The sequence below is a fragment of the Temnothorax nylanderi genome, unplaced genomic scaffold, assembly GCF_030848795.1.
Source record: "Temnothorax nylanderi isolate EJ_2023f unplaced genomic scaffold, tnyl_v1.0 TNYL_tig0145_pilon, whole genome shotgun sequence".
NCBI lineage: Eukaryota > Metazoa > Arthropoda > Insecta > Hymenoptera > Formicidae > Temnothorax > Temnothorax nylanderi.
In genome coordinates, this window is record NW_027249207.1 from 277,426 (window position 1) to 292,481 (window position 15,056).

The window sequence follows — 15,056 nt, forward strand, 5'->3', positions numbered from 1 at the left end:
AATTCTATTTAAAAGTGTTTAGAATTATAGAAATTACAGAATTGTAGAACAATATATGACCTACATTGTCTGTATTAATAAAAAACTGCAGATATTAATTAATTAACCCCCTCCCCATTAGGATAATCGGAATTTGGATGACGTAACCACGGCCTCTGCCACGACCAGCGTGCGTGGCCAACTTATCGTTGACCACGTCGGTCGTATGGATTGGCTGTTAAAAAGAACCCTTGCGTTTTCTCAAAGTAATTCCCTAGTCCTCGTCCAATTAAAGCCTCACGAAATGACACTTCACGTGAATTGGTATTGTTGATGTTATTATTATTTTTTTTTTTTTATCCTTCCCCGAGTCAGATGGTATGGTAGAAGGGGATCTGTTGGGATCTTCGGGGAGTTCGGGATTCTCCCGCGGTTCAGTGCGAAGCACTGCGGAGCATTTTCGTGATTTCATCAGACAATGAAGTTGGAGTAGTTGGACGTGATCGAGGATCGAGGACGATCAGGTGTTGTGATTTTTAATTGCTTCCTAATTAAGTTCGGAATTGTTGATCTTCCTGGCTTCCTGGAAACGATTCAGCGCCGCGCGACAACGTGGTCGGTAAGGATTCAGAATATTGAGAGAAAATTTTGAAAAAGATCGTGAAAAGTTTTGACCGCCCGGCAGTCTGATTTAACTGTGATTTAACTGTAATTTCGCCGGCAGTCGACCACAATTCTCGCCCACCGAGTACCCGGTATATTTCTACCCAACCGCGGAATTATTTGCGTCAGATATTTTAGTTAATTAAAACACGTTCGCGACACGTTGCCGCAACGGATAAATAAAGTGTTCGACGTACGCGCTTTTCGTTTAGATTTATTATTTTCGAACAGATCTTTGTATTTCAATTTTTTTCTATCATGATGTATTATCATTTTCGAGAAAAGCAAAACTGTTATAAATGTAGCAGGACGAAAATCCGTTAGGGACTTCTGCTATGGGAACACGGTATCCAGCTGTCGTGAATAGATCTGTTTTCTATCTGTAGAGTAAACAAGGGGTCTGTTTTCCGTTGCTGAACTGGCTGCGCTAGTTCAGAGTTCATCTTTTTTACTCCACATTGGAAGGGGAAAAGATAAACTCTGAACTAATGCAGCCAGTTCAGCAATAGAAAACAGACCCATAGTACTCGCTGTGGATTAATCAGACAATCCGTCGTTTGACAGTTAAAGAGCATATAGATCATTTGTATGAAATATATTAAATATATTGATCTATCTTTCAAATATTATCAGCTGCTCATTTGAATGTGTCACTTTTCAGCCGTTCTACAGCCTAACATCACAGCGATTGATTTGTATTAAACAATGGAGGTGGAAATTAATCCAGAAAATGAGACTGGGTTCACACCGAGAGCATATCAAATAGATCTGTATGAAAGGGCAACGAAAAATAACACGATACTATACCTGCCAACTGGCGCGGGCAAGACATACATAGCTGTTATGCTCCTGAAACATCTAAGCGGTGATGTACGCAGGTACGTAACTCTTCATGAAAATGTTTCTCTTTCTGATCTGATCTGACAATGTTTTTTTTTTTCAATCGTCACAACAATCGAACAACACGGCGTACCTGTGTTGATAATATGTATACACTGGTTTCAAAAGGTTTTTTTTTTTTACATTTAGACCTTATCGGGAAGGTGGGAAACGTAGTATATTCGTTGTAAACACAGTAGCATTGGTGGTGCAACAAGCGGATTATATAAGTAGGCACACGGGCCTAAAATGTAAAGGTTACAGCGGAGACATGAAGGTGAGTGCTGATAGATTTAAGTCACTCGAGAGTCGGCTGGTGGAGGACACGCACACGACCTGAGTGCACAGAGGTACGTGCTTTCTCTTATGTGCGTGTCTCCCACCAGCCGACTCTCAAGTACCTTAGGGCTTAAATCTACAGGCACTGAATTACAGGTGGACTTTTGGCAGGAGCAACAATGGACGGCCGAAATAGAAGAACACGAGGTAATAATTTGCGGTATCAATTTACTCTGATTTTATTTTGAAATAATTGATGGGTAACGACTCTGTATGACCCAGGTTTTGGTAATGACGTCGCAAATCTTTCTGGATATCCTCGGGCACGGACGCATGAAGTTAGATAGAGTAAACTTAATCATATTTGATGAGTGCCATAGAGCTGTATCTAATCATCCAATGAGACTAATTATGCAACGATTTGAAGATTGCGCTAAGGAAAAACATCCACGTATCTTAGCTATGTCGGCAACATTACTAAACGCCAATGTAAAAGCAGATAAAATTGAATCTACAATTAAGGTAAAGATTCCCAGTCCATCATCTTATCGCTAAGTAATCTTTAATTATATGATCTTTAGGCATTTTAAAATCATTCACATCCTTTACAGGCTTTAGAAATAACATTCCATGCAAAGATAGCAACTATAGGGTCAACAGATTGTATCCAAGGATATTGTACAAACCCGAAAGAAGAGATCGTCAAATACACAAAATGTATAATTCCACAGACAACTTTAATGAAAAAGATAACTTGTATTATAGAAACAACTTCAGGAATTCTAGAAAATGTAAAGATTGATTTCGATGAAATATATAATGAATCCAGCGTGAAAATGCGGCCTAAATCAAAATCTTCCAAGTTAGAAGCTATTTTGAAAGACATAGAAACAACTACATCACATGCCGGTAATTGATTCACTTATATGGATGTACTAGGACGTACATGTGAATCTCAATATTTCTGATCTTTATGTTTATTATTGAATTTTTAATAAACATTCAACATATATAAGATATTATCATTTTTGTTGTAGGCATATATGGTGGAAATAAGTCCGCTTTGTTACATTTAATCCAGCTAGAGAGTTTAAGGAAATACTGCAACGACCAAGTATGAGTTAATTAAAATTATGATTAAAATATTTTTTTTAAGTGTTCCACAATCTTTACTTTTATTTTTAACGACTTATTGATTCTATTTTAGACGACAGAGATTCTTCTGGATTATCTAATTACTCAAGTAATACTAATAAGGAAACTGTTTGATAACGAGATGAAAGATCTCACAGAATTAGAACGATTGTACAAGTTGGTATAAAGTATTAAAAAATTAGTGAAGTTTATTGTGCAAACTATAATAATTTATATTGACTGATGTTACAATAATATAATTTCAGATTTTCATCCGACCAAGTCGTTAAATTACTTGAGATATTGTTGGATAATGATAAATTGAACAAACAAAAGTTTTGCTGCATTATTTTTGTCAAGGAAAGATTTATGACACAAGTGATATATCATATATTAAAAGTAAATTTCTTTATGTGCTGTTTATCAATAATTGATTAGCAATAGTACAAATTAATAATTGCTTTTAAAAACGCTGTTTTTCACCTATAAATTAGTATTTGTAATCATAAATATAAATTTAATTATTTAATAAACTCGGAAAAAAGTATACATTTAATTTTTAATATTAGAAATATATATTATTTTAGACACTATCTACACACGATAAGCAATACAGTTTCCTTTCGCCCGATTACGTACTTGGATTTCAGAATAATCCTTACAAACATAGTAGAGAAGTTTCATGTATTGCGAAATGGAACAAGGAAGTGTTGCAAAGGTAATCTTTCATTTTTTGCATATTTGTTTTCTTACGGATGTAAGTCGATAAATTCACGAATTATGAACGATTTCCTAATATATCTATAAATTTCATATTATACACTCACTGAATATTTATGATTTTAACATTTTAGTCAAATAATGCAAATTATACTTTATTTTATATATTGTAAACATATCAGATGCATAAAAAGTATTTTCAGTATATTATGATTTTCATTAATGAGCAAAGAAAGAAAAAAAAATATATTCTTTAGTCAGCTTGGTATAATAATAATTAAATAAAAAAATGCATTGTGTTACAGATTTAAAAGGGGTACGACAAATTGCATTGTAGCGACCGATGTTGTTGACGAAGGTATCGATATACCAACTTGCACATTGATAATACGATATGATATGCCAATGGATTTTAGAGGATATGTTCAAAGCAAGGGTCGGGCACGCCACAGTTCGAGTAATTATGTAATCTTAATGCCGGAAGAGGATTACGGTTTTCTTCTGAGATATTATGAGTACAAAAAAACAGAGTTGCAATTGAAAGGGGTAAGCAGTCCGATATGATAACAGATAAATCACTACTAAGGCTCATACATTGATGATGAAAAAAGATCGTACGATCGTAGGACCAAAAATTCTTTCTTTTCAAGTCATAACTATTAATAGCTGGTATTAGAATAATAAGCATGATGCATGCATGGATATGCAAAGAAATTAGGTGCATTAATTGTTTTAAAATGAAAAAAAGAACAATATTCTTGCAAATATCCCAAAACTTTAGCTTACAAAACCCTTGCAAAACTATCGCAAAAATGTTCATAACTAAGAAAAAATGCACGTTTTTGCATCTATGATCACAAGATCTTTTTCATCCTCAAGGTATTGTAATTAGAATATGCTGCCAAAGTTCGAAAATGTATTTCAGTGATAATTTCATATTTAATAAAGAAATATATATGGTGCAAATATATAATGCAATAGTATAATAAACAGTTTGTCTAAATAAAAAGACAAAGTACATTGAAATACAGTGGCAAACATAATATGATTGTCTTTGTATTGTTAGATTTTGGTGGGACAAAGCGAACAGCGTACGCTACCTACTCAAGACGATATTGTAAACGAACTGTATACTGATTTTGAGATCAAGCCATATACAGTGAAACGTAATGGTGTTGTAGAAAGTTGCCTAACAGAAATGGCCGTGATTGGCTTGATAAATATGTATTGCACTGCTCTACTGAAATCTAAATTTATTTGTCTGGTTCCGGTTTGGAAATTGTATGAAATGAATGGTCCTAAGGCGAAATTGTTTCAAGTATTATACATATTCTTTACTATTTAATCCTCATAATTTATTAACAGTGTTTATCTATTGTATAAACTCGGCAGATTTCTCTCAAATTACCAAACTTGTCACCACTAAAAGTTGAAATTTACGGCGATTTTATGGAAAGTATAGATAGTGCTAAACGATCCGCTGCTATGAAAAGTTGCATAAGATTGCACGAACTAGGTGCATTGAACGATAAGCTATTACCTGCAACTGACGATGAAATCACACAAAATTTGGATTACTTATTCCCAAATTGGATAGATGAAGACAATTATCAATCTGGCACATATAAAAGAAAGCGAGAACATACATTAGAAGCAAGTATACTATATGTGTCAAATAAGATTTATATACATTTATATAGAGCTGTTACTTATAAAAATGCTTTTGCAGCATCCGCTTGCGTTTTATGGTGCGTATCCACAGCCTTTACAGCCATTGTATCTTCATATTCTTGATTGTACCTCTACGTATCCTGTGACGAGCTATGATAATAGACGTGTAGTTTTTTATAATTTGCTTAATGACAAGAATGGCTTTGGTATTCTTTCCACAAAGAGTTTGCCAAAGGTAGAAGCATTTACTAACATTTTAGTTTTCGCAGAACTAGTTTAAATTGCTAGTCACGTTAATAAAATTTTTCTCATGTTTGTCAGATACCCTCGTTTCCGATTTTCATGAAGGATGGTAAATTAAATGTCGATGTAAAATCCAATCCCACAACGATAATGTTGAGCGGAAGTGATATCCAATTGCTTAAGAGATTTCATTTCTTATTGTTCAATGATATTATTCCTGTGATTAAAAGCTTTATGATTTTCGATAACGATGATCTTGAAAATTCCTTCTTAATTGTTCCATGTAAGTATGTGTGTGATTATGTTATAACTTAGATTTATATTGTAATATAATTTAGCGCTATTGTATTTTATATAAATTTATTGTCTATACAGCTCCATGTTCAATGTGTATATCAATACTAATAAGAAGCTATTAAATATTTTTTTTTTACTTTTCTGCTGTTTCAGTGAATGATACGCAGGAGATAAATTGGAACGCTGTTGAAATGTATCAATATATAGAACGAATTATGCCGGATAAGCCTTTTCATTTTAAGACTAGCGATTACGAGTTAGCACTGGTTACCCCAACGTATAGAGGATCAGCAGTCTATGTAGTTACGCGAGTGTGTGATGATCTCACACCTGAATCATGTTTCCCCAATGAGGATTTCGAGACATTCACGGATTATTATGAAGAAAAACATGGACTGACTATAGAAAATCTGCAGCAATCTATGTTGGAGGTGAAACCAATACCAATCAAAATTAACTACATAAAACCGAGGTGCGGTATACTGCAGTCGCCAGAATCACGTTTGTGTGGTATCTATATAATTCAACTAATTTATGTAATTTGCAGAAAATTGCCCGAAGGTCCGGTGAAATATAAGAAAACGGACGACACACTGGAGGATCTTCAGGAACATCTAATTCCTGAACTGTGTTGGAGGATAAATTTCCCGGCTGTATATTGGTTAAAAGCGACCACGTTGCCTTCCATTCTTCACAGAATTTGTCAATTCTTAATCGCGGAAGACTTGAGAGTAACTATTGCAAGAGAGACTAAATTAGGTACGATAACATTAAAGAAATTACCTCCCTTAGAAATAGAGGAAGATGTCAATAAATTGAATGAAGAGGATTATAGTAATGGATTGGAATTGACGGATGATTCGATTGAGAAAACGCAATTGGATCAAACGTATTCAGATTCAAATGTGTTCGAATTTGGTACGTAGTACCTGACTGTTGTTTCCGCACACATACATATTATTTATATCTATATTTATTATGTAAATTTAAAAAAAAGGTTGATAGTGTCATCGTGATTCTTTCTATTTCTAATATTTGTATTCCTATGGGATTTATTTTCACAAACTCGCAACGCCGGCTACAAAAACAGATTGTAACCCCTTCTTGAGGGACCAGGAACCTCGTGATTTATATCGCGATATAGACCAAATTCAAATGATCGATATTCAGTATTATAATCAGTTTATGTCTAACTCAAACTATAATGAAGATGACAGCGTCGAGGTAAGCAGGATATAGCGATATGTGTCATGATTATCATATATGTTTTTGAAATGATCATTTCATTTATGTGTAGAAAAATATGAATAAAAGTGTCGGTCACTACATAGAAAGGTCAATGATATCAGCACCATCGTTAAATGTTCTTGCGTCCTCTGATGGACAGTCTCCCTCGCAAGGTCCTAATTCAACAGAAATCATGCATGTAAGTGGAAGCTTATTTCTCATGTGTCGCATGTCACGAATAATAATTACATAAATAATAATTACATTCATTTAATTTTAGGCGCTGACCACCAAACTGGGCCTAGATATGTTCAATCTAGAGCGGTTGGAAACTTTAGGTGATTCCTATCTAAAGTTCATTGTATCGCTGTTTTTATATCAAAAATTCCCAACGTTCAGCGAGGGTCAATTGACGGCGGTCAAGGGAAAGATTATTGGCAATCGGAATCTCTATTATTGCGGTCGTAAAAAGGGTATTCCCGGTCGTATAAAGAACGATGCGTTTGTGCCCACGAGCAATTTTATCCCGCCCGCGTTCACGGTGCTGCGGCCATTACAAACGATATTACTGAGTGAATCAGTGGCACCAAATGTATTGTACGAATTTCAAATACCGGAATTGGAGAGGTACACCGGATACATAAGCGAAGATACAAAATGTGTGATGCAGCAGACGGTGATAAACTGGGATAAGGGGGATAAGCAAACGGGTGTCGAACATTATCTCGGTGTACAAATCTTATCCGATAAAACCGTGGCGGATTCGGTAGAAGCGTTGATTGGCGTTTATCTCAGAGTAAGTTTGCAGTTATAACATTACGGTCTTGACCTTAGATGAGAATGTATTAAACGTTACTAGCATTTATTATGTTAAATGTTATAATTTACACGACACTAAAAAAGATTCTTTTGCATTAGAGTAACGGTATAAAAGGCGCCGCAAAACTGGTCAAATGGTTCGGTATACTGCCTGATATTGACAATAGGATTGACAAATTACTGGATAATAATCCACCTGATCCTGTAATTGGTAGTGGCGATCCGAACCGCCACATGCCGTGGGCTGATACTATAGAAATCAAGTTTGGCTATAAATTTAAGAATCGAGCATTTCTGTTACAGGTAATTTGTTAAAAGTGATTGCCGTGCGAATATATTGTGTGTGTGTGTGTGTGTGTGTGTGTGTGTGTGTGTGTGTGTATGCAGATTTTCCTGTATACAGATATATTTACAGTATAATACAAAATCACAACTATCTAAATCATGTTTCAGGCATTCACGCATCCATCCTATACACCGAATGCAATAACCGAGTGCTATCAAAGACTAGAATTTCTCGGAGATGCTATTCTTGGTAAATATAAAATATCGACGAGTATACACGCAGTAAAATTATAATACAGTATCATATATGAATGATATAATAATCACGAATAATGCATATAAAGAATGAAAGATTATTAATATATTTTCTAATTTCTTTAAAATAAATCGCAACGATTAACAAACTGTATCTTCTTGATAATTTCAGATTTTTTGATAACGTGTCACATTTACGAAAATTGTGGAAACTTAAGTCCTGGTGATCTTACCGATCTGAGATCTGCGCTCGTCAATAACATAACGTTCGCCTGCTTGGCAGTGCGGTATGGTTTGCATATCGCTTTATTGGCCTACGCTCCCAAGTTGCACGAAATGATTGATCGTTTTGTGAAGTTCCAAGAGGAACGAGACTATGCAATTAATGACGAGGTACGCGAACGATACAAATTTTATAGCAAGTGTAATAAGTGATATACATCTTCTTCTTTTTCTTTATAATACAGCTGTTATGCGTGCTGATCGAAGAAGACGAGTGTAATCTGACAGAATATATTGACGTTCCAAAGACTCTCGGCGATCTATTCGAATCTTTAATCGGTGCTATTTATCTTGACAGTGGCAAAAGTCTTACAAAAGTCTGGGAAATTATCCATTCTCTTATGCACAAAGAAATCGGTAATATATATATATATATATATAAAACTAAATAAATATAATCTTATATATATCTGCTTTATCTAATCTAATTAAATGAAGAACTTATAATTAGGTAAAGCATAAATAAAAAAAAAATAAAAAGTTGTCAATTTCCTTTAACTTTATATTACATACTGTCATTTTTTAATTAAAATTTTAATGTTTGTTTTATAGACGAATTTAGCAAAAATATTCCTAAACAGCCAGTACGAGTAATACATGAAAATACAGATATACGTCCTAAGTTCCTGTAAGTATGATTACACACGTACATTCTCTCTTTCATTTGTGTAGATACATAAAACGCACTTTTGATTGCAGAGAAGCGACGATGATTAAAGGCACTGGTATGGTTATGATACCTTTGAAGATCACTATCGGTGGTAAGGAGAAACTCTTCCATGGTTTCGGTGTTAATAAAAAACAGGCTAAATGCGCAGCCGCAAAACAAGCATTAAAAAGACTGCAACTCGAAAAATGTTCTCCTAGAGATTAATTGTTTTATATAACATTGTTTACGTGCATGTTTATGAATATGTATAGATTAATGAACATCGAAACTGTTATTATTTCTTCATATTTCGTAAGTCCTATAAATACAATTAGACTTCGATGCTTGACTGCAAGTGTCCGGGTTATAATTGATACATCAGATTGATGCAAAAAGTCCATAGTTTTGATAAAAACATTAAAGCCAACTTGTAAAATGTATATATATTTTATGTCCAATTTTTGGACATAAAATGATTAATTGTATTGATTTTTAACTTCTGTTAAATTTATAGATATTAATGTTTCTACAACTCGTTAAATTCCGTTTTTATACACATAGGGTGAGTTCCAAAATGTGCTGAGACACTTATATTGAAAATATATAGTATAAACTTATCTTTTTTCAATATGAAGGGGAAGGAAAGCCACAACAGGATGTTCGTGTTAAATTATCTTTTTCTTTCTGCGTCAATCCGATGATAGACACGATATAAATCTATTTTATAGATAATATTTGTATAAGAATATATTTAACATATTAAAGTTCCAATCAGTATGATTTTTTAAATTGTCTAGAAATTTTACTCTAGTTTTTAGTTTCTAGTTTTTATATTTTTTAATTAAATATGCGAAAACACATTAGTTCCAGTACATACGGTATTTTCAAAATAAACAAGATAGTATTTCTTCCATAATAATAGGAGTTAAATACCTGATATATAAAGTTTATATTTATATGATTTTTGTATACATGTTGATTACTTTTGTAGAACAAGCCAGCAATGTGATATAAGTCAGTTCTAATTGTATGTCAATATAATAGTTTCATGCATGTCTTTCCCATACAAGTTATATATTTGTCGAGCTGAAAGATTTGTATTTACAAATACTTCGATGTGTTACAATACGTTATGTAATTGCTACATTAATAAAAGGGGAAATAAAAAAATTAGTGTATTATTAATTTTCAGTTTTCCTCTTTTTCAAGAAGGGTCGGTCAAAGACTTGCTTCATCCCCGCCGCTTGATTATTGTGGAATTTGAGATTTTGAGCGGTCTCCGATATCCAAGGTGAATCAAACTGCGTCGTGTCCTGATCCACCAAGTGAGTGTATTTGGTTCTGCCGCTGCGTCCGAAATTCTTCACTTGCATGACTTTCGGTAGAATCGTCTTGTCGAAATGGTCCTCTAAAGTCGCGCCAGAGAAGTCACGCTTGAATATAGAATCGTCCTTGTCCAAGTAGAATGCGCCACGATGATAATATTTCTGCAGGAACTTGTACTTTCCTTTGGCCGCCTTATTGGTGATCGTCTTAGGATTTAGTCGCGCCTCCTGCCTTCGTTCCTCTTCAGTCATATTGCGGATACGCTCGATCTCCAAACGTTCCTTCTCGAGCTGCTCCCTCTCCTCGCGATCTCGTTTAATTCTTTTAAGCTCGCGCAGCTTCCAAGCTTCGTATTCCACTTCGTCGTTCTCGTCGTCCGTGCAAACATCGTTCAACTTGCTCTCGTGCTCGGTATTACCTTTATTGCCCGTCTGTGTCTCTTTCCGTATCGTTTCTTCTACCATTCTCAGAGTTTGCCTCTTTCGTTCCTCGGCCGCTTTCTTGGCCTCGGTTTCTGCTTGCTTCTGCCGCATTGCCTCTTTTTCCTTCTCCATCACCGTTATCCTGTCCTTTTTACGCACGTACACAGGTTTTAACCGCGGTCCAGTCTCCTCCTCAGAGTCTGTGTACTCCTCCTCTTCCGAGCTCTCCTCCGAGGTCTCGCCCGACCTTTCCTCCTCCTCGCCCTGTATCAATTCCTCCTCCGTCTCCTTCCTGGACAGCACTCGCTGCTTCAGGGCCTCCCGTCGTTTCTCTATCTCGGAATCCGACAGTTCCTCATCCTCGGACGAGTCAGAACTCTCTAACTTGATCCTCTCTCGCGTTCTCTCTAGCTCGATCTCGATAAGCTCGGGCTCGTGAATGTGTCTGTGTCTCTCCGCGTGCACCTCGGCCGACGCCTCCTTCTGCTGCCGTGTCAACCTTCGCAGACGCGGATCATCCTCGTCCCTACCCCTCGTGTGCAAATGTGAGGCGACGTCCGCGACGGTCTCGTTGTCGTCGTAACCCTTGTGCACGCGCCTCTCAAGGAAGTCCTCATCTTCTGATTCCTCATCCGAACTTACCGCTGCATAATCTGGCCGCTTACCGGAAACGTAACGATGTACCTTCACCTTCTTCATAGACAATTCTCCTACAAACATGAAACAGTTATTTAGAAATTCTGATATGCGAAGGAAATTTAAATAACGTTGCATATCATATATATAAAAATAAAAATGTACCAAATTTTCTTAAAATAAAATAGGAACAAAGACATTTCTTGTAAAAAAAGGTGAGTATCTTCTGCATCTATTACAGACAAATTGCCTTGTATTTCCAAATATTTCACTATAAATATCTTGTCTGTTACCACTGCTGTACTTAATTATGCAAACGTATATAATCTATGAATCTCTTAACAACTTTATAATAGACATTATAAAATTAAGATAAAAGATAAGCATAAGTATTTATCAGAAGTGGTAAACAAAGTTATCAATGGGTGCATTCAGCAGCTCAGTGAGCGCTTAGTGATTATTTAATATGATTGTAGTTTATGCAGTTATACTTAGATCCAACGAAGAACTGAAGGCAAGAACTAATCATATTAAAGAATCACCGAGCGCTCACCAAGCTGCTTTATCCACTGAATGCATCCATTTATATATTATTCCTTGTAAACGCCTCTCCAATGCTGAAGACCATTTATGATAAATCACGTGCTTGTCAACGCATCGTTTTTATTTTCGTACTCGTGAAACATTTATAAAATTCGCTGAAGTTTCTCAGGTAAAAGTAGAAAAATTTTAATACCCTTAATTGCGAATATGTTAACACTTTCACTGCCAAATGGAATTAAAAAAAATTAGGTCTTCAGGCAAAGACTGTTTTTTGACCAGTCGCTTTAGTAATATTTTATTGTCGGTTCTTACAGCTGTGTAGTTAGATTCTGGTGTATCGTTAAATAAAACACGTGACAGTGAGAGAGTGTTAATTAATTAAAATCTTTACTTCACTTTGGCAAACGTAAACTAACCTTTATCATTTTTCACGGGCACAGCACCCGCCGTGCTTTGTATCCCCATCGGTGCGGGTGCTAAGGAATTATTCGTCACAAAATAGTCCATCATCATCTTGACGCCGTATCAAGATCACGCAGTGTTACAGCGAGATATTAAAAAAATTAATAAAATTTGATCTCACTCGCGATAATCTTGACAACACCGTTGGCAATAAGAACAAGAAGTGTCAAGTGACGAGTGCTGACGAGTGCTCACGGAAATACACGAGAACACAAAACAAACACGAGCGCTTCGAATCCGCGACTATAGAGATCGACATAACCTATAGTCGGAAAAAGAAGGTCGCGTTATTATCGACGATCGACAAGATTGAGGATCCATGTTATCGATTTTGCTATCTTCGTCGACTTTCGATTAATCGTTTCCACGTTGAAAAATTCTCAAAACAAACACCTCATCGGATTTAAACGCTGTATAATATATGTATAATACCGCGCAGCAATATTACGCGCTGTATGCTGCCATTCTCGCACTATTTCCGCAACTTCTCTCCTCGCTCCACTTATAATAATAATTTAAAAAAATTTCCAAGAATTGAGACCGCGAAGATTTTCCGAAGAAACGCGCCATGAAGCCATGAAGCAGTCCTCGCATAATTATGCCTGTCCCGACCGTTTGCGCAAAGGTGACTCGCCTCAATTATGACTTACGACAGCTACAATAAAGATCCGTGACGGTTTCGATGTTTACTCCACGTAATTAATTTTCAGAACGCAGCGGCGACAGCACGCTGGCGCGAAACACCAGGATTGTTAAATTTCAAGCTTATATCTATACATGGATTTTATTTACATATTGTTTACGTTATGTTTACGCGAACCTTTTTAATGTAGACGATAAGCAATGTAAATTATTATAAATTAACTGATTGATTAATTAAGTTGATTTTTTTAACCGTGTATTTTTACAAACAGTCTTAAAAAATAAAAAATAATTTTAAATTAAATGCAAAAGAGAAAGATAAGTTAGATAAAATGAGAAAGTCAAGGGGCCAAATTCGAGCAAATAAAGGTTGTTATACTTATATGGATTCTTAAAATTCGCGTATTTGTATAATTTATTCATTGTGATGAAGAAATACCAAAAGTAAGGTCGAAACGTCTCCACTTGTTTCATTGATCTTTGGGCAATAAATTATTTTTATAACTTATAACAACCCTTGTTTACTTGAATTTGGCTTCTTGACTTCCTCGTTTTTCAAAAGTAAGGATGTGTTGGGTCTCCAAAAAAAATTGCATAGTTTTACGCGTGCTCCAGAAACGTGAATATGTTTTCGCACTTAAAATTGAAATACATATTGAGCCTGTTTTCTATTGCTGAACCTGAACTGGCTGAACTAGTTCAGAGTTTATCTTTTTCCTTCCAATGTGGAGTAGAAAAGGATGAACTCTGAACTAGTGCAGCCAGTTCAACAATTGAAAACAAACCCATTATTATATATTTTACACGTAAAATGCCTAACTTTGCGAAACATTGCCGATCATCGTCGTGAAGCGAGGCGATTAAGCGAGACGACGACGAGGCGCCTGATGACAGCATGGGCCGCGTTTTCTCTCCCGATCCTCCCGATGACCGAGCTGCGTTCTATCGCATTAACGAGGAGACAAAGAAGCTGCCCGAGGTAAATCGACGTCGTTCCCGGGCGGATCCCAACTCGCCGCATCCACCTCGATTTGAAGTCTATCGGTCGGCCAAGCCTCGAGCGATCGCGGTCATGCCTCTCATCGCGCTCTTATTTTATATTGTTTCATAATATTACAATGGCGAGAAACGCTATCGAGACGGCTATCGTAAATGACGGACAAAAAATGTGCCTACCTCAGGCGTTAAATTGAAAACGTAGCTGACAAGAGAGATGTCAACATATTCGGTTAAACCCCATCTACATCTATCGTGTACGCTTTAATCGTAAGCGATCGTGGTCGTAAGAAAAATATGCATAAAATCACAATGCGTTATAAGTTGTGTTGCACAAACAGTAAATGGCGAAACAGAATGTCAGGGGCCAAGCTGTTACGACAAGCGTTACGATTAACACTGCGCGGATCTTTTAAGGCACACGGTCGATTTTTCATTTATGATTTCTATGGAAATGGCTTCAGCGCTCTTAAAAAAAAATTGCCACAGTTCCGGCCTATGTAAGTATAGAAATCACTTTTTGAAACCTTAAAGATGATACATGAATTTTTATAGACTTTTTTTGTAACACAGAAACGCTTTCAAAAACTCTTTGGACTTAAAAGTCCCAAAGTGCACGGGTAAGTGCTTCAAAAACACGGTGTTCG

The 15,056-nt window shown here is 35.9% G+C and overlaps 2 protein-coding genes and 1 long non-coding RNA gene across 4 annotated transcripts; 2 read left to right on the top strand and 1 right to left on the bottom strand.

Moving 5' to 3' along the window:
* The first annotated feature begins 328 nt into the window (after positions 1-328).
* On the top strand, positions 329-10,171 carry Dcr-2 (Endoribonuclease Dcr-2). 2 transcript variants are annotated; one of them, XM_071714725.1, is made up of 26 exons: positions 329-598; positions 1,304-1,520; positions 1,672-1,798; positions 1,957-2,007; positions 2,083-2,322; positions 2,412-2,709; positions 2,838-2,914; positions 3,008-3,111; positions 3,201-3,333; positions 3,522-3,652; positions 3,960-4,200; positions 4,721-4,972; positions 5,047-5,307; positions 5,384-5,560; positions 5,647-5,851; positions 6,019-6,337; positions 6,413-6,783; positions 6,956-7,089; positions 7,163-7,291; positions 7,373-7,888; positions 8,011-8,214; positions 8,365-8,446; positions 8,624-8,844; positions 8,919-9,090; positions 9,286-9,361; positions 9,433-10,171. In XM_071714725.1, the coding sequence occupies exons 2-26, from the start codon at positions 1,348-1,350 to the stop codon at positions 9,605-9,607; spliced, it is 4,869 nt and encodes a 1,622-aa protein (XP_071570826.1). In that variant the 5' UTR covers positions 329-598; positions 1,304-1,347; the 3' UTR covers positions 9,608-10,171. The 2 variants fall into 2 exon arrangements, with proteins under 2 accessions (XP_071570826.1, XP_071570827.1); XM_071714726.1 differs by having other exon boundaries at positions 329-503.
* Positions 10,172-10,312: 141 nt separating this feature from the next.
* Positions 10,313-12,958, bottom strand: Mfap1 (Microfibril-associated protein 1). Its single transcript, XM_071714727.1, has 2 exons — positions 12,726-12,958; positions 10,313-11,840 (listed from the first exon to the last, which is right to left on the bottom strand). Exons 1-2 carry the CDS (start codon positions 12,820-12,822, stop codon positions 10,564-10,566), a joined length of 1,374 nt encoding a protein of 457 aa, XP_071570828.1. The 5' UTR covers positions 12,823-12,958; the 3' UTR covers positions 10,313-10,563.
* Positions 12,959-13,246: 288 nt separating this feature from the next.
* Positions 13,247-13,717, top strand: LOC139777362 (uncharacterized). Its single transcript, XR_011719335.1, has 2 exons — positions 13,247-13,396; positions 13,482-13,717. It is a non-coding gene; the product is annotated as an uncharacterized lncRNA (long non-coding RNA).
* Positions 13,718-15,056: the final 1,339 nt, after the last annotated feature.

Excerpts from the sequence above, each read along its gene's own strand:
- Dcr-2 (XM_071714725.1), top strand. The coding sequence starts at position 1,348 with ATGGAGGTGGAAATTAATCCAGAAAATGAGACTGGGTTCACACCGAGA. Across the intron at positions 3,112-3,200 it reads GAATTAGAACGATTGTACAA|ATTTTCATCCGACCAAGTCG; the intron begins GTTGGTATAAAG and ends ATATAATTTCAG. Across the intron at positions 8,845-8,918 it reads ACTATGCAATTAATGACGAG|CTGTTATGCGTGCTGATCGA; the intron begins GTACGCGAACGA and ends TTTATAATACAG.
- Mfap1 (XM_071714727.1), bottom strand. The coding sequence starts at position 12,822 with ATGATGATGGACTATTTTGTGACGAATAATTCCTTAGCACCCGCACCG. Across the intron at positions 11,841-12,725 it reads GCCCGTGAAAAATGATAAAG|GAGAATTGTCTATGAAGAAG; the intron begins GTTAGTTTACGT and ends TCATGTTTGTAG.